The 22,672-nt window shown below is 30.5% G+C and overlaps 1 protein-coding gene and 1 long non-coding RNA gene across 9 annotated transcripts; one reads left to right on the plus strand and one right to left on the minus strand.

The window, feature by feature from the left end:
• The first annotated feature begins 7,204 nt into the window (after positions 1–7,204).
• On the plus strand, positions 7,205–12,452 carry LOC108470406 (uncharacterized). Of its 7 annotated transcripts, none has more exons than XR_008282845.1 (5): positions 7,205–7,419; positions 8,828–8,877; positions 8,971–9,005; positions 9,783–9,889; positions 12,099–12,452. It is a non-coding gene; the product is annotated as an uncharacterized LOC108470406 (long non-coding RNA). The 7 variants fall into 7 exon arrangements; XR_008282846.1 differs by lacking the exon at positions 7,205–7,419 and adding an exon at positions 7,453–8,377; XR_008282847.1 differs by lacking the exon at positions 7,205–7,419 and adding an exon at positions 8,654–8,690.
• A 1,107-nt stretch (positions 12,453–13,559) lies between these two features.
• LOC108470843 (transcription initiation factor TFIID subunit 5-like) lies at positions 13,560–18,773 on the minus strand. 2 transcript variants are annotated; one of them, XM_017772334.2, is made up of 19 exons: positions 18,489–18,773; positions 17,938–18,019; positions 17,788–17,866; positions 17,562–17,659; positions 17,405–17,461; positions 17,214–17,301; positions 17,016–17,125; positions 16,650–16,757; positions 16,311–16,462; positions 15,958–16,068; positions 15,800–15,869; positions 15,653–15,692; positions 15,334–15,498; positions 15,124–15,200; positions 14,862–14,978; positions 14,361–14,626; positions 14,140–14,235; positions 13,961–14,036; positions 13,560–13,834 (listed from the first exon to the last, which is right to left on the minus strand). In XM_017772334.2, exons 1-19 carry the CDS (start codon positions 18,650–18,652, stop codon positions 13,781–13,783), a joined length of 2,010 nt encoding a protein of 669 aa, XP_017627823.1. In that variant the 5' UTR covers positions 18,653–18,773; the 3' UTR covers positions 13,560–13,780. The 2 variants fall into 2 exon arrangements, with proteins under 2 accessions (XP_017627823.1, XP_017627824.1); XM_017772335.2 differs by lacking the exon at positions 17,788–17,866 and having other exon boundaries at positions 18,489–18,541.
• Positions 18,774–22,672: the final 3,899 nt, after the last annotated feature.

Consider the following 22,672-nt stretch of genomic DNA (forward strand, 5'->3'; position numbering starts at 1 on the left):
TTGTTTTGTCCGATTACATTTTTCTTTTAAAAGTAAATATAGAATTTTAACTGATAGTACACGAGATGAGGTATTATCTATTTCTATAAGTTCTTCCTATTCTTTTAAATTACAATTACAAATTGAAGTGATGTCAACATTGCTGTTTGGCAACTGTACTCTACGTAGAAGTAAACGAAATCGAACAGGTTTTGGATTTTCATCTTCGTTTGATATGAAGAAGTGCTCGTCTTGGTGAAGACTCTGTAGATGAATGGGTGGAATTAATTTTTAAACATCGATTAGCGATAAAGCAAATGGGAAAGGGACTCGACAAATCCTGGGGAAGGCCAACGTGGGAAGGTTGAGGTTCAATGGCTTCACAAGTGGGTGATCACCGGCACTCAATTGTTTCATTTGTTTGAATTATTGGTGGATTTATTTCATAAATTTGATTCGGTCAACTTCAGTTTTTATATTTTTTTGAATCGGTCAATTTCTTTCTTAACTGTAGCAATTAAATATATTTATTTAAATTTCACTATTAATTTTGTACTATGTGCAAAGTTATAAATTTAATTTAGGATCTTTGGATTATTTTGTCTTTCTATTTTTTGAATTACAAGATTTTAATTTTGATAAGAATCACAATCCATTAATTCATTTACCTATTTTTTTGTGATTAATATAAGGAAACAATGCACTAAGATGGTATTGTATGTGTATACTATGTTTGTCACATTGGATTTTAGGATTAATATCTAATAGATTTAACAACTATCATTTGTTTATGATAGAAATTTTTAATTTAACAGCTACGTTTATACTTTAAGAAAGTTATTTAAAAAAAAACTAAGAATTGAAAATGACCAAATAAAAGTATAGGTATAAGGATGAATATTCATAATATACATACAATATAGAGACTAATAGCATAATTTAATTTAATATTTATTCAAGTGTATATATTAAATGCTTGTGAAGTTGCAAGTATGGCGAAATTCACGTTGATCGGAGTGATTTTTTTTTTTTAAGAACATGTAAATTGAAATGACCAAAGGCCTAGACATTCAGTGTAGATATTATATTCGAATAAAAACAAAATGTAGAACATCATATTTCATCACATCAGCCCAAGTCCTGGGCACTCGGTGTAGTGTTGCACCTGAATTGTAGTACAACTCAGCTAATTATACCATTCCCTTTCCCTCTTTTTTTTTGGCATGTATTATAGTTGTCGAAGCTATGAAATAATTAAGATGCAGTAACAGGAAAAATTTTGTTATTTCCCTTTGAGGGCCAAAGTAATTGCTTGAATTTTTCAAGATAGGGTTGCAGCTCATTGTATATATGTTATGGTGGTAGTGATTTGTGGCTACTTTTTTCCACTTGGAATTCTGGCATAGCAACTACATCATCGCCATGATTACATTCAATGAACATGTAGACTCACACCTTCATCATCATCATAATATGCTTATCCAATTTGGCAGCTTTCCAAGAACAAAAGCAGTTTCCCCAGCCTGTTGACTTACAAGGTGACCAAATATTCTTTGCAGCCCACTGTACGTAGTGGTCGTGCAGCCCCCCATCTTACTAGTTACGCATTATATGGCAGGTTAAATAGTAGTCAATTTTTATTACTATTAACTTCTTTCTCTCTTTTGTTCTAGTGAATTATATGATTAACTCTTAAAACTTTTGTGGCTATGGCTGCAATCCCCATTTGTTTGCCCCCCCACTTGGGCTCACCGTTGTCATTCAAGTTGTAGATTTTGAAGCTCAAAATTCAAAAACAACATAATATTTTATGTGGATGGGACGGTGCAATTGGGTATCGAGCTCCTTTTTCATTGGGTTTTTTGTCGTTATTGTAGTTGCTCGTCTGTTTTTGGTCGTTTGGTTTGGTTTACTTTATTTGGTCAATTCTTTCTGCTCTGCGAAGTGTCATATAAACTCATAACATATCTTTAAAGAGGATGACAGAAAGAAAGACATGAAGATACGTTTCATGAAGCGACGGTGACCACTAACTTGATCTAAAGCTATTGGTGCTGCTGATGCAAATGCAAATGCAAATGCAAATGGGTGCTGCTGACCCAACAAAGAAGAGAATATGTGTTAAACTGTAGTGGATGGGGTAATATAAAATAGAAACCCTCACATATTATGATTGATGAGGAAAAATAAAAGTTGGTTTTTAATTTCGACGGATGAGAAGCAAAAATGAGGAGAGATGATTCATTGTTCACAGACAAAGATTAACTAACACATATGTTTGACTTATATATAATCGTGGGATATTAGCAGCAGCCATTATGGCCTGTTTAGGAAAAGGTGATGATTAGATAATATATTTATGGGTGGAGTTAGATTTAAATAATTTTGTTCAACTTTGAGTCAAACTCAATTTCATACTAGTATTTTCAAACTTGGATGGACCCTAATGTTTCTGGGGGAGTGCATGATGGGGACATATGCCTTTGTAAATGATATTAAAATGCAAATCCGTTTATTTTGAGGCACTAGAGCTCCTAGGAAAATGCAATTTGTAGCGCATGATCATCAAAGTACTGATATGATGCCGAGATAGTGGTGCTTATTTTACGGCTATTATTATACACACCAGATGACAGAATTATTCCAAAGACCATAAATTAAAATTTTAAGCCTTAAGGAATTCTATGTTATAATATATTTTAAATTTTTTAAAAAAATAGATTAAATTGTTTGATTAATATACTTTTAAAAGTAAAATATTTAAAGGATATTAAAATAAATAAATAAAATTTACTCTTTTATTATGGAAGATAAAAATGTTCTACAATATTATTTTTTCAATTGATTTATGCAATTATATCATATAGGCCTGAATTTTCAACATTTGAAATCTATTCTTCTATTTTTAGATGATTATTATTATTATTATTATTATATTTTGTAAATAAAATGAGATCTCATTGGAAAAATGGCAATAGTTTGAAGAATTTTCAGCCTGCAATTTGACTTATACAAGTATTTTTTTTTAAACTACTATTTGTTATAAAAAAAAACCATTTTAAGAAAAGGAAAATGAAAACAAAAAGTAAAAAAAAAAATCACGAATTTTAAAAGATTTAATTTTGAAAGAATAAAAAAACACACACACACATATTTTTGAGACAAGCCATATAATTGGGTTGAGGTGGGGTTTGAAATCCAATTCCAAAGATTCTTACCCAAACTCTTGCATGTATAACAAGATATGGCTATTTTATTTCAATGTAACCTTGTAGAATTAGAATAACATAGTGATTAGTGACATACTTTGCTCCCATCTTCAAAACTGAGATGGGACCATTTCTTTTCTTACTAAAAACAAACTCTATTGCTTGGATCAACTTGTAATTTGGAAGGTGATCTTAAATTTAAATTATAATATTTGTTTAATATATTCAATAAATATGATTTTTGCCAATAACGTTTTGATTTCATTAGTAAATGTAGAGGTTATTAGTTAAATGTGGGTTTTCGTGCAATTCAATTTGTTGGCTTGAGTGCTTGTTGACACTAAAAAAAATTTTTTAATGTAATTTTAAAATTTTATACCTACAAATATTTAAAGATAAAGTTAAGAAGTTAATTTTTTTTTTGAAAGTTTTTTATATTAAGTGATAAGTATAACTCCTTATATGTTTATCATTTTCACATTATACTCTTTAAAATGAATTATGAAACGATTTAAAATTTTGAATTACTAAAAATATCAATTTTAAGTTAATTTTTTTTTTTAACTTAGGCCTTGTTTGATAAAGTGTTGAAAATATTCAATCAACCGAACATTAATAATTTCAATAATTTAATTTTCTAAACATATTTGATAATATAAAATGAAATTTACTACATAAAACTTTTTCAAAAAATATTACTTTATAGAGAAAACATTTAATTATTAATTTTATTTTATTCTAATAGTTTAATTATAATTCGTATTTAATTTTATCTAATACACAAACCAATTTTATAACTTAAATTTAATATTTGAAATTTTAACATCTATTTTTTCTCTTCAATATCTAGAAAATGGAAACAAGTTGGAGGGCGGAGAAGATAATTAATTAGGAGTATTGGTGGCAATCAAGGGTTGGGCAGTGGAATAATGGGTGGTCCATCATCTATTCCTAAAGTTGTAACGCTTTGAAGTAATTTAAATGAGATATATAACTGTGTGGGACTTTAAGGGCGTGGTCTTCGCTTCCCATAAAATAACATTCGTTCGAGATGAGTTTAGATGAATAATTAGGTACGATTTATTTTTTATTTTACATTATAATATTTTTATAATGTTTAATTTTATTATCATAATTATTTTTACATTAATAATAAATAATCGTATCATCCTTCTAAGTTTACCCTCACTTTCTGCTAATACAGTGGTAGCTTTGAATTGATTATTACCATCCAAAATTATGACGTGACGTCACCATTTGTACGATAAAGACAGTTATAACCTCGTCAGGCACACAATCTGATTGGTCCCTAGTGGCGGTTGTACAGTACTAATCTCAGCTCCCACAGTGGTGATGAAGATGAACCACTACATACAGTAGAGGCATACACTATTTACGTGTATGCTATGTATTGATGATAAATAATTATAGTAATATATGTTTATATACTTGTAGAGATAATGTATTAAACATCGTGTTTCCATCAAGGGACGGTAAGGAAATCAGCCCGTGTTTAAATATAAACATAAATTTACTAAACTTTATTTTCATTATATATTAATTAGGAGTTTAGATCGTTTTTAATTTTATTTAGGAAAATAAGATTTTTTTTGAAAAGGCAGTATGAAAGTGCATTTAGTTAAGTGCGTTTTATGCAAAGATGGTAGGAAAGTGCACTCAACTGGACGTGATTTTTTTTTAAGTTACGATTTTTTACATGTTTAATATAATTAATTTCTTTGGTCGAATATTTAAATGATGATAGTTTTATCCTTAAATCCCATATTTGATTCTTCTTCTTCTCTTACTCACATTTATATGTTAAAAATAATCATTAAAAAATTTAAAACAATATGAAATAAAATTATAAATATGAGTGAGAGAGAAATCAAACCTAAGACTTAATGACAAAACCACCAACATTTAACCATTCAACAAAAAAGTTAATTATATTAAATAAGTCAAAATTACAACTTAAAAAAAAAATATATCCAACTGGACGAACTTTCTTACCACCTATATTTTGTTGCTCTCAAAAAACAGTCTATTTCCTTAAATAAAATAAAATAAAATAAAATAAAAATGACTTAAAATACCTAATTATTTTTTTTAACTTATTTAGCCATTAATCTCAGCCACTACAGTTAGTTCCAACACACAACTCAACTCTATCTCTCTCTATTCACTTTCTCTATAAACTGAAAGCTTCTAGTACCTGTACTCTATGATTTGTCTTCCATCTATTCATAAATAAAATAATAATGAAGTTAATTATTTATGAAGTTTATAGAAGTTTGGTTAAAAATGATAAATGTTTTATTTAATTTTATCATATTTTATGGGATACATATTAAATTTGTCACATATATAAAAATATAATTATATGTTATTATTCACTACCATAAAAATATTAGTCTAAATTAAAAGTGATCTAATTTGGATAACGTTTATTGAATTGTAGTTGTTAAATAAAGTATAAGTCAAATATGTGTAGGTACTCTAGTAACTAATTTCTAATTGAGGATGAACTAATTAGAAATTAGGGTTAATGTGCAAATACTATAAATATTAGGATTATAGTCCATAAATTATATATATATATATAACTTATCTAATATCTCATATTTAGAAAAGAAAAGAGAGAGTCACCTTCTCTAAATATGTTAATTTAGAAGATTAAAATCACAAGATTAAAAATTTCAAAAATTAATTAATTTAAATATATTTCCACAAGATAAATCCGGATTTATTAAGAAATTTTAGGGCTGTATAAAGAGAGTTTATAAATTAGTTGATTTAATTGGAAGTGTAAAAGGACAGGTGTGACCGCCACCAGTACGTTCTGCCTTTGTTTTCTCCTATCTTTATAATGAAAAGTTTTGTTAATTATGATAAACCCAGGTAAAGAAATTTACAGAAAGAATAAGTGAGGCATTTGTTTTGAGGAATGAAAAGTTTTGTTAATTATTACAAGGTTATGATAACCCAGGTACATCAACAATAACTCAGGCTTTCGTTTTCAGGTTTAGTTGAAATTATATATTTACTATTTTATCTTTTCAAATAATATATTTTATTATTTTATAAAATAATTGAGTATTTTAAGTTGGAATTTAGCTGATGGGTAAATATCGATTCAAACAGTCATTTAATATAGAGTATAAATTAAAAAAAATATATGGCAAAACCTAAATCTGTTTGTGAGGTTAAAATTTCCCAACACACCTAATAATTACTCATAAATAATTTTATCTTAACGGTTAATATTTGGTATATTGATAATGTATTTTTTTTAATATTTTTATATACCTAGAAGACACTTATTAACTGTTGATTTTACCTGTAAAATCTAAAATCTCACTAAAATAATTTTATCTATTACATATGTTTAGATTCCTTCACAAATCTAGTATTTTTATAGTGTTTGACAACATTGTTTTTTTTTCTTTATAGTTGAAAATATTACATTTAAAGATATATTTATACATAAAAATTTAAATAACATCTTTAATACACCTTCTTTAGAAAAAAATTTAGTGATTATTTACAATCATACTCTAACTATTAACCATTAAATATTAATTTAATTGATATTGTTATTATTATATGAATTTAAAAGCATAAGTTCAAGCTTACAATTAAATCTATATTTTTCTAGAATTTAATGGTTTATGAATTTTTAAAATATTATATGCTTAAATATATTCGAATATATAAAATTAAGACAATAAAAAAGTTATGTAGTTGAGAAATTAAATTTTAAAAATTTTTAAATAAATTTACACGACTTTAAAAGAAATAAATTTAACTCGAATCTATCACATGAATCATAAAAATATTAAAGTTCAAATATCACAATTTAAGATTTTATAATCTACTAACAGTATAATTTCTTTTATAAATATAATTTTAATATTAATTTTATGAAGACATTTTAATTATATAATAATTAATAAGTTGATTATTTAATGACTATGGTATAATTTCAAGGAGAAACCACGTATATCCATTCTATATAATAGCCCTCTCACAATGAAATCATAAAAGGACAAGATAAAAGGGTTTCTTCTTTTCATTCTTCTGTCCTTCCTTCCGTTCCTTTGGGGGGGGGGGGGGGGTTTCTTTAATTTTGGTTTTTACTTTGTCATGAACAACAAGAAAAACCCTAAAATTGTGTGAAGTTCTCCTGGCCACTCATTACCGAAAACGTCATGGATCTTGGATTTTTAAGGTCTTGGTCCTGCTTTTGGCACCTTTTCCTTAAACGGGTTTAGTTTGTTTTCAGATCTGTCTCATTCCTTTTTAATATTTTTCTATGTATTGTGGAACAGTTTGTTTCTTCGTTTTGGTAAATTGTGTGTTGCCTGCTTTGTTTCCTTATATGGGAAATGCTTTACCCTTTCTTCCTTTCATCTAATACCTTCTTCTTTGGGACATAGAAATTGACAGAAGAGAGTGAGCACACAGAGGCACTTGTATAAGGCTATACTTCTGCTTTTGCGTGCTCACTTCTCTTTCTGTCAGTTTCCAGTGCCGGAATTTGATCTTAATTTCCTTTTGGTCACTTCTCGGCCTGTTTTGTTCCACGCTTTCTACTCTTATCTCTTGTCTTGTCTCGCTTATTATCAAATAACTTTCCCCCATTTCCCTCTCTCTCTCTCTATAATTATTGATTAATCACATGTGATCTTCCCTCTCCTCTGGGACTGGGACTAGTTAATTTAGACGCCAGCAAAAATACTCTACTCTGGGAATATGGTCTATGTCTGACTGTGTCTCTCTCTCTTTTCTTTTTTCTTTTTTTTTTTTCTATTTAAAATGTTTAATTTATGTTTTAAATTCAATAAATAGCATCAAAGCGTGACTTTTGATGTTATTGACTATGCCTGATCACTGTGCGGATTTAACGGCAAGACTATGAATAGTATAGGACCATTCATGTTATTAATTGCCTATTAGTAGCTATAGCTAGTATGGTCCTCCAACTAACCCTCTTTCTTTTCTTTTTCGGGTTTGTTTCTTGTTATTGTTTCTGCTATCCTCTTCGGTTTTTCTTTCCTTTTTTAATTCCTGCGCATGCGATCATAGTCAGTACCCAGAAATCGTCCTGCTTGGAGCTTGCTTTCACCTGAATCTAGCAGAATCTGGTTGCTTTCACTGATCTCAGTTGCAAATGGAGGTTTCTATTCGTAAGTTCAACTATAAACCCACACTTGAACAAGTGACGTGTTGCTTGTTTAGTGTCTGTGATTAATGGGTGTTGATCTGCAGCTAGTTCTTGCCTCAATTTAGGGAAATCAAGGTTTTACCCATTTTGCGGTGTATTTACCTGCTCTTTTTTGCTCCCATGGTGTGATTTGATGATGTACCGTGAGTGACGAAGAGAAGAAGGGCCCTTGGGGGGGCGGGGGGGGGGGGGGGCTAGGGGAACTAGGTTTTAGGTTTCGTAATGAGTTTCCATCAACAGTTTGTCTGGTTTTTCATGTTCCTCTTGCAGAACAGGTTTAATTTTTTAAATCATCTTAAAAACCCATTTAATCTTCGTTCATTTGAAGTACATGCATCCGTCTGTTTTATGAATTGTTTCTTGCGTTAATATTTTTCAAGCTTATCACACTACAACTTCAAACTGTGTCCAGGTCTTTATTATTTCCTGTATATCCTAAAACATCAGTTGGATTGTATCAAGGTAAAGAGTTGCATGCAATCAACAATTCTCAAGCACTCTTTTATTTTTATTTTTTATTTTTGTATAACTACAAGTGTTCTCATGGTTTTACAGGAATCTAATCTTGTTCTGGCCGGGTTGGTATGCAGGTAAAGCTTCCCAAAGTTTAAGATGACTTTTTTTTTTTTTTACATTTGTGATTACCTGCAAATAAAGATAAGAGTTTCTATGCATGTGTTATTTGAATGGTTTGATGACAAGTAATTGGGCGTATCAATGTTTTATTGTATGCACCTAAACCGATCTTGATAATGTCAAAGCTGGAGGATAAACGCTCTACAAATATGTGATATTGAAGGCTTTTTAATTACATACTGTTTATCTTGCAGTGCATGTATTGAATCGAAGAAAGGAAAAATGTTTTGGTCCATGTATAGTGTCATCTAGGCATCTACTGTTGTTTAACTTAATCTGTGCAAGCAAAACGAGACTAGTCTTTAATAAGAAATTTTGAAAAGAAAAATTAAATAAATAAAAGAGCAAAGAGTAAAAGATTGAATTAAACGGATTGCAGTGTCTGCTTACTTGATTCTTGAACCAATTTAACAATATGTTATTCCTTTCAGCAGGGTTTATTTTCCATTGGCAAAGCCTTGCTCCATGTAATTTGCCTCCTTTAGCTTATTGTCTTTGCTTTGTCCCTTTCTTTTTATATCTATTCACTAGTAAATTATGAAGTAATTTAATCTTCCATACATTCAAGCTCTTGTGATTGATAGAAAACGGAAGCCTTAAATCATTTCCCAGCTATATATGTCTGCATTACTAAGTGCCCAGTGGTTAAAAGTTTTTTTTATCTTATTTCGATTTACTTAATTGCTTTTGCTGAAACCATCAATTAATATGCCGTGCAATGTTCTTCTCAGCGGACGACTGTGAATGGATGGAGTTCTCTCATTTGGTTTTATGGGGATATCACCATCATACACCAAACACTGAAATGCTCAAATCTGATTTCAAGGCTTCAAAGCAAGTAAGAAAACATTGAATAGCTAATATTTGTATAACAAGTAGTATTTGTCTTGTTGCGGAGATGCGGGCCTCCTCTCCAACTATGCTAGGTTCTTGCTGGATTTAAGGGGGTTAAACTTTCTTTTCTTTCTAAAATAATAAAATAATAAATAAAGATATCATAATCGACTCGTTTTCCCATTATATTAGTAAACAAGCTTAAGTGGGCTTGCTGCTTTATGCGAGTGGTTTTTGCCTTTACTGCTTTTATGCTTTGTGCAATGAAGATTTTTATTTTATGTTTTTCCCAATTAGAAAAACCACAAATGACTGGATAGAATTTGTATGGATGATCAAATTGTGGGATCATCAATGTCGGATTGTCTGCATATCCAGCTAGCTAGACTAGCTTTTATGGTTCTTAAAAATGAAGCAACTTTTTTGTCATCAACCTTTGCTGGGAATCTATCTTGGAGCAATATGGCAGAGAGTGACTGCTTCTCTTTTTGATGTAGTGAAACGATTTCTATTGGTCTACATTATTTTATTTATCGGGGAATATCAATGATAGTCGCTACTTGCTATACTTTTTTGTTTTGTTCGTGGAAAGCATTAATATAAACTGCTTCCTCTTTAGTGTTTTAGGAGCTCTTTCAAAAAAGCATCAACTTAAATGTTGTTGCATGATTGATATACACAGGAGTAAAATAGAAGTCCAAAAGTGAATAAAACTAGCCTGTTGTAAAACTTCAGACATTTGTATTTATCATATAGTTTCAGGTATGTGAGTGTGGTAGTTTCTATTAGGCTCAAAACACTGATCTTTGTGATGGATTCTCTTCAGCGACTTGCTTGAGATCTATCAATTTTTACAATGAAGAATGGCGACGTGGTGCTTTGAAGATGAAAGAAGGAGCTGTTCCTGTTGTTCTAGTTTCAGACCATCTTTTTGACTTAATAGGTCACTTAAATTTGCCCTTAATTATAATCGGTGCCTATCTGTAAATCCCCTATGATGAAGTCAGACACCCTTCACTGAGTATTACAGTAGTGTTTCAAAGAGATTGATCATATGCATGCTTTGGAAAGCCTTAACCTTTGTACTGCGTTTATAATCTATGAGAAAGGTATCAAAGCATGATGGTGCTTCCATCCATGTTTTAAGCCTTAAAAGATGGTTTGTTTCTTTCAAATGTTTTGATTCTTTAGAACCAATTATGTAAATATGGAAAGCACAGAACTACATTAGGTAAGATCAAGCTGTGGGTTTGAGCTTAGAGCTTTTTTACTATTAGCTTGTGGGGGGTTCTGAATTTAATCAAGAAAACAAAATGGTTTTGCCTGAATTCTGGCCAGTGAAATGCTTACTTTGCATAATTTTTTTTCTTAATTTTGGTGTAGTAAATTAGAGATGGGTATAATAGATAAATATAAGGAAGATGAAGTAGTTTCTAAATCTTTAAGATGGCCAAATGTTTAGCATATATCAGTCTAAATTTTGTGTAGAATTTAGGGTATTTATCATGTTGTAGGGAGTTGACCGTCATTGTGTTTAATTATTTAATTTAGGGTAACTTTAGCCTTAAACAAATATGTCCTTATGCTTGAATTTCAGGCAAGAGCTGGTTAGAAATCTTTGTTTTCATGAAACAAAATAATAGATTGCACCTATGACCTGCCCTACTGCGTGCCGTTTGTTTCAAAGCAATTGTCATGGCTGGAATTTAAAAGCATCAAATAAATATATGTAATTCTGGTATTTTGTAGCAACAGATGTTCTAGAAATACCTGGACAAATGCTTGTGCTTCATGTTAGCTGTATGTACTTGATTGAGTGTACTATTATGAAGAAGAAGAAGAAGAAACTGCAATTTTTCTGTCTGGCTGCGTTCATGGTAAGTGTGGGTGAAATTTAAGGCTTCCTTGAGTATTATGAAATTGTGTGCAACTGTTGTGTTTTTTGTTTTACATGCAGTGGATGATATTAGAGAAAATTGACTGTGATACAAGTCGTATTAGAGAGTACGAGTTAGATGAAATTTCTGTTTTTAAACTCTCTTTGAGACTTATATAATCTGGTACTTTCAAGATTTGCACTCATGGTAAAGGCTAATAGGCGATGATTTGAAACATTGAAGTTCATGCATGTATATATATATAAATATATATATATATCTTACCGTTAAATCTGGATGTTTTTTAACTATGTTGTAATGGTGACCTTATTACAGTACTGTAGCAGGAGTGTCCAAGAATGTTATTGAATGCCATGGAAGAGGATATATGCAAAGAATATGAGGATAGTGGGAGCCATAGCATATGATTTGTACGACCCGTGGGACTCTAGCACAAGAGACGTCAAGTCCATTATTGCTTTCTCCAATTCGATCTTATCTTCTTGGCCTTCTAGTATAGTAATTTTTATATTTACAGTCAAAGCAACCGTTATTATTCTACTCTTTTATTTTACAGTTAAGTTGTCCGCTTTTTCTGCTTTAACCCCTTTTTTGTATAAAAAAAAAAAATTGGTGTAATAGAGACGGCTTTTTTACGTAATAATCCAAAATAATAATTAAATATCAAAATGAGTCATCTTACAAATTAATATTATCCAAATGAGTTGTTTGTTAGGGTATTTTTAGATGTTGCTTAACTGGTTGATGACATCACATGGGTTTTAGAAAAAACAATTTTTTATTGGTATTGTTAGACACGTTGATGGCGCCAAATTAAAATATAATTAATGATTATATTTCGAAATAGCTATTTTAATTTAAGTGGTAGAGTGTAATTTTTAATTATGTAATTGTGAGTTTAATTTTCATTGACAGTATTTTATTTTTTCTCCAAAAGGTAAGTTTTACTTAATTATTATTTTAACAAAATAATGTTGTGTTAAAAATAATGTTGTCTGTGAGAGTCCATGAACTCATAGTTAAAAATCACACAATTTATCAGCTAAACTAAAATAACTATGATAAATATAATAATTAATTATATTATAATCCAATGTCACCAATGTATCAAGCTATATCGAAAATACTGTAGTAAGCGATCTATTTCAGTAGGATGGTATATTTTGAATTTTTTTTATTTTTGGATTATTGAGATAAGAAATTGATATACAAGTGAAATAATGGGCAATGTTTTAACTGTGAGCGTGCGTTTTGAAATATGATTAGATACGTTTCCTCCATCGAGAATCGATCTAGTGAACTAACTAAAAGTACAGCTAACTGTTTTGACTGACTGACAGACACACGGATTTCTTAACTACCCTTAGGTCGATTTCGACGAAGGCACTGTCTTCTATGCTGGTACAGGTAAAAAACTACTTTTTTTGAAAAAAATATTTTAACAAGGTAATAGAGGGCGTTTTGCTTTATATAATCGTCTAATGTTTTGAAAAATTAAACACCAAAATAAATAAAACAACAAAAATAATGGGCTAAGTAATTATACTTTAAAAAATTGTTTTGACAAAATCAATCAACACTTTTAGCTTGGCCTTTTTACGGCTCCAATAATGTTTTTATTACGCTTTTACGGGAAGTGTCGCCTAACCCCTTGAGAGTTGACAACAATAATCAGCTGTCAATTCCACTCGTCCTTTCAACTTTTATTTGCGGGGGATAGCGCCACGCCCACAATCCAACTTTATATCATCCAAACATTTCGAAACCAAATTGCAATTTTGTGACCGAACACAAGATTTCTGTTTGATAAATATTTTCCAAATTTCGTGTCTTTACAATAATTATAAAAGAACGAGAAATATATTTAAGACACAGAAGAGAAGGTTTATGTCAATACATCAAAAAAGCTAGTTAGCATCTTGTTTCTTCTGTGCAAGTATACGGTACCTAACAGCACCCAAACATCACAATGGTGGTCATGGGAGAGGTTTTACTGATTACGTGTTCTTAGAGAGCACCCCAGCTGCAAATAGCAGGTTCCTTCTAGAAAACTGATCCAAACATAAAGTTGAACAAATATATGTACATAAATGATCAGACAGACAATACAGACCAACCTCAGAAGTTGCATAAAAAGTGGAAATATATACGCATCTGATTCGGAAGAAAAGAATTACCTGTAAACTATACACAGAAGTAGACTTGGTTGCAAGGGTTTTCAATGATCTCAGCCTGTTTGGATTCGTCCCACTCCTATTGATTCACCCATTTTACCATATTAAAAAAAATTACCAGATGATACCATACCATATGAGACATTATCATACAACCAAATTGCTTCACTTGTGAAACCTACTTTTCTTCATTCCTTGGGACCTTTGTGCTTGTTGTTACATCCCACAATTTTATGGTGCAATCCGCAGATCCAGATGCCAGAAGTGAGCCTTCACAACTGGATGTCCAGCAACAGGAAAAAGATGTCAAGAAACTCGGGCGTACCATCATCTCAAACTTGCTTTATATATGAATTTTCAAGACGTAATTAGGATTATCTACACTAGGAGCTAGGTTTTCCACCTGAAACCAAGTGTCCATACACAAGAGGTGTGACCCATCAAAGGTGTAATGCACCGTCCACTTGAAAGGTCCCACGTCATTATCATCCCATCTTCATCACCAGATGCCATATATCGACCATCAGGGGACATTGCTAATGACAATATCATACTTCTATGACCAATGAAAATCCGAACACATTCTCCACTTTGTACATCCCACAATCTAACTGTTTTATCACTAGAGCCAGTGGCAATATAGTTGCAGTTGGCATGCCATTGCACACACTGAGAAAAGAAGATTGAACAATTTGTGATTGGCTGAAATATAATACAAGATCAAACAAGAGCAAGAACTTTGCTTTTACAAATAACAACTAGAAAACTCTGAAATCCACTTTTATTCAACATCAATTCGTGCAACTTTTTTTATGGGCTCAGATCTAACAGAAAAGATTGGTCACACAGGTGAGAATAGCATTTAGAACAGCACATCAGAGAATAAAAAGATAAGACTACTTACATCAACATCAGACAAGTGCCCTGCCATTATTCTCAGAGGTTGTATTCTGTCCATCGACCAAATCCTTGCTGTTCGATCATGAGAAGCGCTGGCAAAATAGTGACCTACAGGACTAAACTGCAGTAGGAGATAAGGACATCAAAATGTATTAGAGGCAGAAACAAAAAAATGAAAACAAGATTCTCGTTCTAAAGAAGGAATGGAGGTGAGGAACTTTAAAAGTGGTATATATTATCAAACATCCATGGAAGAAAAGTTATACCTGAACATCCCATACAGGATAATTATGACCCTTGTAGCAAACAAGATTTGCATTTAGTTTTGTGCTCCATAAGCGAACTGCAAGAAATTTGTATATAGGATGAAGAGTAAAGTATTAAAAGAGAAGGGAGGGAGGGAGGCGCGGAGAGGTGAAGAAACTGAGATGCGAGGGAAGAAAATCCAAATGAGCATGCTATACAGTTTAACGTACTTGTTGTATCTACTGAAGAAGAAAGAATAAAATCACCAAGAGGACTAAAGGTGGCTGAATAAACTGGTGCTGAGTGACCCTCAAACAATGTATAGGACCTTTTCCCACCATTTGGCCCCAGAACCTGTTCACTTGAAGAAGAATCATTTTCAACCTGCAGATTAGCTGACACGATACTTCACTGTCAAACAGAGATATAAACAGGCATTTTATAATTTCAGGCATATCAAAAGAGGTATCCAACTATTTTTGGATAAAATTTCTACAGATACTGTGCAGTGTCATGGGGGGATAAACAAAAACAGTCTTTTTTACTTACAACTTCCACCTTGTTGGCCCAGCTTTGCCATATCCCAAACCTGGGGTGCAGAAATCAAATTAGCAACCAATATGTTTCCTAGAAAAATGAAAAAGAAAGCAATAAAGCAGAATCTTTTATCAGCCAAGCTATGATTTAAGATACAACCTTCAGTGACGAGTCTGAGAACCCCCCAGCAACCAAAGATCCATCATGGGATATTGATGAACAATTCAAACTGATGCAGGTTAAATACAACACAATAAGTACCTCAAAGCATTAGAAAATCAAGATGACCATTAGATCACCCAATTCACGGACGTTACCCATTATGCGTGTTGAGGAAAGTATAAAAGCTGACTGATGGTAGTGCAACACTACTCAATTGTACACGGTTTCTTAAATCCTCAAGAATAGACTGCTCTACCTCAGTTGACCTGAAGCAATTGTTAGAAAAATAATTTAAGGAAACAGCATAAACCACTGCATAGCTTAGCATAGCATAGCATAGCAAGCATTATAGCTTTCGCCATAGATTTTACATGCAAAGAAGTCCCTTTCTTCACGATAGTCTAAAACCAAAAAGCTATGATGGTTTACATTCAGTGGAAATTTAGCGCACTACATTAAGAATCAATTTTACATCTGATAAAAATAAAGAGGGAGTTACTGAAAGTACATTAAGGGCAAAGGGAGCTTTGGTTTCACTCGTGGTGCTGCTGAGGTTGTGCTAGCCTCTAAACGAGCATTTTTTGTTGTTGCATTAAGAGCTTTCTCCTTTTTTGACTCTTTTGTTGAAGCACCTTGCTTTCCACCTTCAATTGATCTTTTCTGAACAAGAAACAGATAAGACAAATCAAAGAACAAAGATTGGATTTGTGCATTAATCAAAAAGTAACTTCATGATCCTATAGTAAACTTGAAAATCATGTATAAACTAACAAAAGCAAAATACATACGGTGAAATGCTGAAGGGAAAATAATGAATTGTAAGAGGCACTTTTACAGCAGAACTTACCTTAGTCTCATCTACATCCCCCTCTTTGTTCTCTTCTTCTGTCTTTTCAGAATCAGAAAGCAAACCTCCGGCCTTCTCCAAGCGTTCTTCTAAGGAGTCTTCGAGCAACTATGAGAAGTATATAAAATCAAAGTCAATTACAAAAATGTGAAGAAGTATACACATGTATATTCAGTGGACTAAAACAATAAAAGTAGGAATCAACAGATGTATATTCAGTGGACTAAAATAATAAAAGTAGGAATCAACAGAGCTGATGGCAGCAGGAACCTTTCTTCTTTTACTAATGGAAGGGGAATTATGTGTGCTAAATTCCATGGAAAATTCATTTAGAAAGATAATTATAAGACCGGTTCAGCGACTCACTCCCCAGTGTATTTCTTTCTGGTTTAACTGATTAGCTGCATCCTGGCAGCTCCCAATAAGTGTTACAACCTCTGCATCATCAGAAATGGAACTGGGCTGTCCAGAAAAAACTGCAGGGAAACAAAGAAAACCATAATCTGACGCAGCATAACCTCTTCTGTCATGTGCAATGCAGAATATGAATGAAAATGGCATCACCTTGAAAGTTGATGTGCTCGTTGATGACCCCAAGCATTGCAATCGACTGTGTTTTATGCAAATATTGCAACAGAAGGTCATAGGAATACTGCCAAAATGATTGACAACCATTTCAGCAGTTAATGAGGAAACGAATAGATCCCACTCTAATCTAATTAGCAGCCACCAAAGCAAGAATTTACATGTCTTACCTGACATATCTTGATGTTGACTTTACTCTGCCTAAGAGAACGAGAAAATTCCATTTCCTGATTAAGGAAACAACAGCTGATGGTGAGAACAAAAAATTGGCAGCAACTCTCATAAGTAGTATCTAAGCAAAAGTACAAAAATAATAGGATGTTCCACCTCTAAATGAGACTGAGAAAGAACCCCTTCCAACTTTTGAAGATCACGTGAGTGCATCAGTTCATGGTCTTCACGAAAGGCCTTAAAGAAAGTTCTAGCTGCAATTAAAAAATCAAAGTTATTTGAGACCAACTTATCAAAGTTGCTACAGGAGATCGTTAACAGAATGAGATACTAGAGAAAAATAAAGTCTAGTAAGTTCTGATATATATATATATATATATACCCTCTTGTAGATGTCCTTTTGCCACCATATCCATGAACGAATGTATAAAGACAGGATAAAGCACGCGAAGCAATTCATGCTGCATGCATGCAAAGACTAGGTTATGTCACTGATTTAAAAACTCGTACACTAAATATCAAAACTGATTACCTTATATAAATCAAGCGAACCATAAGCCCATGACCTCAGCTTGCTATACCCATCCTGGTACCGTGCCACATCATCCTCCGATCTGAAAACAAGCACAGTGATGAGGAAAAAGGAAAAGAAATTACAATAAACAGTGGAATGCAACCAAAAAAAGTAAGCATTCATCTTCTACACAGAAATAATCTTTCTATTTAGCATTCTTTACTGCACCATCGAAATAGTCATTCATGTTCATAAAACATTTGACTAGTTTTTATCCAACATGCAACTTACTTAGGTTATTATAGTGAAATTCCTTAGAAGAGTCAGAGTTTGCAATTTTGAAATATTAACTAACTCAACTTCTTCAAAATTTACGCCATTCCCCATATTTTAAACAAAATTTCAATTTGAACGGTTTCTATAGCGGAAATTAAAGTAAAACCGAACATGAACATCAAAAACTGATTCTAAACGTAGAAAAAGGTTATGCTGACCAAATAAGTTAACCAAAAACAATGCAAAATGGAACTTTGCTGGAGTCTGAGAGTTAGGATTTGTGTAGAACTTACTGGGAGAAGCGGTGAATGAACTTAGCTAGTTCAGGGTCGTTGTGGAAATCGACAGGAGCGGAGTCCTTGCTTTGAATATCCTCTAACAATTGCTCCGCTTCTTTAAATCCTTTCTTCTTCAAATAAGCTGCTACGAAGCTATTCACTGCTTGCATATTTTCCATTTTTGCTTTTCTCCTCTACGACCTCAAAACTAAAGAAATAAAAATTAAACCAAACCAAAAACAGGCATACACCTCTTCGCAAATTTTCTTTTCTTTCTTTTCTTCGCTGGTTTCTATGAGCCACGACGAATTAGGTTATTTATATATGGGTTTTTAGATTTCGCTAGGCCCATTACTCATTGGAACCATATTACCCGATAAGCCTTTTAATGGGCTTACTAATAATGTTTTTATGAGCTTAATATAATCGAATCGATTTTCTCCCTCAGCCTAAAAACATCTCATTTTTCTCACAAACATTTAATTCACACAAATAAAAATATAATAATAATTTGATATATTATTAATTGAGTTAAGAAATCATCATTTTTATTTAATTTATATTAAAAATAAATAAGACACATGAAAGTTTTTAACTTTATTTATACAATTTAAAAACCTCATCCTACCAAATAATAATCTAATAAAAATATATAAAATTTTATTTTGATTTATAAAATATTGTACAAATTTTATATCAGCCATGACCCTCAATTTTTCCCTCTAGTTTTTAAATATCTTAAAGCGGCTTATATTATTATCTAAATTATTTTTAAATTTAGTCATTATAAAATATCAAATTATAAATTTGTTAACCTTTTTTTTTGTCTATATCTCATTCATTAATATTAATTTATTTCTCTCTATTTTATTTTTAACCAATCAATTAATAGCCAAGTGAAAATTAAATAACTTTATTAATAATTTAATTATTTAAGTTAAATTAATTTAATTCTTATTAAACTTTTACGAATATATTTTTAATGATTTTCTATTCAATTAGTTAACAAATTTTAACCGCATCTTAATCGATCACGAAATTAATTTAATATATAAAATTCAAGTTAATTAATGTGAAATCTAAAAGTTTAGACTTTTATTTATTTCTCAGCCATTGCTTACTGTATTAGATCATTCACTGCTCTATGTTTTGAAGTTGAGCTACAATTAATATTGAGGTATTTGGGACATTGAGTAATATTTACAAATTTAAGCACCAATTGAAAACACACAGAGTGATAAACAAATAAGAGTTTTGTTTGTCGTGGATTGAGTTTTAATTGTTATCAATGTAAGAGGACGTGGCTTTGAATGTGCTAAAGCGTATTATCCTCTTATTTATAAGTTGGGATTGAGTTATAGGTAATTTTAAACATTGTGTCAAAAAAAAATAGATATCATTAAAACCTATAATAAAATTGTCAAAAAAATATATTTTAGTTGCCAAAGCCCCTTATACCTCAATAAATAAAGGAATGACGTGATATTTAGTGTGTCAAAACATCTCTCTTAGTTTTAAAATAACTATAATTAGAATTAATTTAGGACTAATCTAAAAAAATTCTACGTGAAGCGGAAATTAAATTGTAATATCTACGATAGTAAAAATATAATTTCACTTTTTAATAGCTTAGATATTTATAATTTTTAAATGATTAAATCAAATTTTATCATTTTTACTAGGTTAAAATATAATTTTATCTTTATTAATTTAAAATTTTAAAATTTTAAAGAATTTAAATAAAAGTTTATATTTTAAAGAGGCCGGTCCTTACCAACCCTTAGCTACACCTCTGAACTAATCCTATATATATATATATATATATATATATATATATATATTAAATTAAATGATTAATTTAATTCAAATTAATTCATTAAATTTTTTAATAAAACGTCCACTTAAATGTTTAAAAACTTAATTATTTCAATCGATGTCTCGTTAATATGTTAAAACATAATCTTAAAACCACTAAACTAAATCGATAGAGGAAGGCCCCACATAATGAAACATGGTTTCTGCAGCTGGTTACAACAGTAAAAATTTAATGGTTTTGAAAGGTGGGAATGGGGATGACGCAATATCTCACTGAATTATTGAGGTTTTGTTTGATTAATGCTGGATGTATTCATTTCGCCACCAAATTATTCCTTTTATTCATATTTTATTTTTCTACGAATAAGAAATTATAATTGTTCAAAGGTTGTAATGCTTGCATCATGTCTTTACCAAATTTTATTTCATAATGAGTGGCAATGTTACAGTGAAGAATCACTTTGCGCATGCGCTACCAAGGTCTCTTCGCTGATTCTTTTTTTCTTTTATGTTTTTATGTATTATCATTTTGGTGATGTCCCTAGGTTTGTTTATTAATTATCCTTTCTATTTTATTCAAATATACATATATATATATATATATATATATCTTTTATTGATTAAATTTCAATTTAATTAATATGAATATTATTATTAATACAAAAGATATAGATTTAAATACACTAAAATACATTATACTCCTATTTATTTATTCGAATGAGATTATAAATAATTTTAAATATTATATAAAAACATATATATGAGATTTTTTTTAAATTCAACAACAAATAATAAAATGAGAATACCTCCAAAGATGAATGACATGTACAAAGGTTCATTAGTGTCTTGAAAATTGATGATTGTACTTAGTTATATTGATGATAAGTAAGAGAGAGAAATAAAACATTTTTAAGAAGAAGATTTAGGGAAGAAAGAGGATGTGAGAAGGGATTGATGGAAGAAAAGAGAATTTATGAAGGAGAAGAGAGATCGTGGGTAGGGGGAAAATAAAATAATAATAATAATTTTATTAATTAAAATTTGATTTTAATATAGATTTATTTTCACGTATTCGATGATTGGTTTAAATAATAAATGAAATTAAACTTAAAGTATTAAAGTCATGTTCGGAAAAATTTAAATAATAAAGTGGGGAATTTAATGTGTTAAATATGGGATAAAACCTTCTTAATTATTATGTCATAGTACATAAATTACTTATATCTACTTGAAATTTAATTAATGTATATGACTATTTTAAAATAATAGCAAACAAATTATAAATAATAATTTCAACGCATATGCCTGATTTGCTTTTAAATTACAATCTCCCAAATTAGTTATTTATTCAGGCCATAGCATGATAATTGAGAATAAATATTAAGTGTAAACTACCGATTAAATGTTTTTAAACGACAATAATGGAACCCTAAAACAATTAAAAATGGAACCACATAAGTCATGCGAAGCAGTCAAGGAAAGAAAACAAATATTTGGTTAGCTAGAATAAAATAGATAAATAACAGGTAAATTGAATGGAATAAACAAATAATAATATAACATTATTTGATTGGATAAAATAATTTAAATTTTACTTTTAACCTAAAAATAATTTATTTATATAAATTATTTAATAAAATATAAAATTATCATCATCAAGGTTTTTTCTTCTTCTTCTTTGCAATGGATAGCTCAGAGGTTGTTTTAAATATATAGTTTTGATTATTGATATTCCCTATTAAAAGGTGGGGTGTTTTTTTTTTTTTTTCTAAGGACGTATAGAAAGGTGGTTTGGTCCTACCTTTTTTTCAAAGTTGATTAAATTAATTCCCAACTTAAGGGATCCAAAATTGAAAAGGTCCTATCCCAGGAGGGGGTGATTTAGGTGAATCTAAAAATTGATAGGTATATATGTCTGTCACATTTTGAACCTTTAGATCAAAATTTGTTGGCAATCAACTAATGAGTTGTTTGAAGGGATTGAATGGTGAATTTACAAATATATTTTAATTTTACTTTTTGAGTCATACTTATAACCAATGGGAGGGGAAAAACTTAAAATAATTTAATTATTAAGTTTTAAGTTTTATGTAAACAATTAAATATATTGATGTATAGATAATATTTTAAATTAATATGATAAAGATATTGAAGCAAAACGAACCTCTATATTTATAAAAAAAAGTAGAATTATATTGATAAATTTAATATTTTAAAATTAAAATATTAATTATAAAAAAGTTGAAAATCTAATTTATTCACAAACCAATTTCCTAACTTTACATTAATTTTAGGAAATGGAAGATTTTGTAAGCTATGACTAATTTGGTTATTTTTCAATTATTAATCTTTATTAACATTTCATAGCTGTGTTCTTCCTCGTA

The sequence above is a fragment of the Gossypium arboreum genome, chromosome 5 (genome assembly GCF_025698485.1).
Source record: "Gossypium arboreum isolate Shixiya-1 chromosome 5, ASM2569848v2, whole genome shotgun sequence".
NCBI lineage: Eukaryota > Viridiplantae > Streptophyta > Magnoliopsida > Malvales > Malvaceae > Gossypium > Gossypium arboreum.

Excerpts from the sequence above, each read along its gene's own strand:
- LOC108470843 (XM_017772334.2), bottom strand. The coding sequence starts at position 18,652 with ATGGAAAATATGCAAGCAGTGAATAGCTTCGTAGCAGCTTATTTGAAG. Across the intron at positions 15,499-15,652 it reads GGGCCAACAAGGTGGAAGTT|CTAATCTGCAGGTTGAAAAT; the intron begins GTAAGTAAAAAA and ends GTATCGTGTCAG. Across the intron at positions 14,236-14,360 it reads GTATGGACACTTGGTTTCAG|TTGTGAAGGCTCACTTCTGG; the intron begins GTGGAAAACCTA and ends CTGGACATCCAG.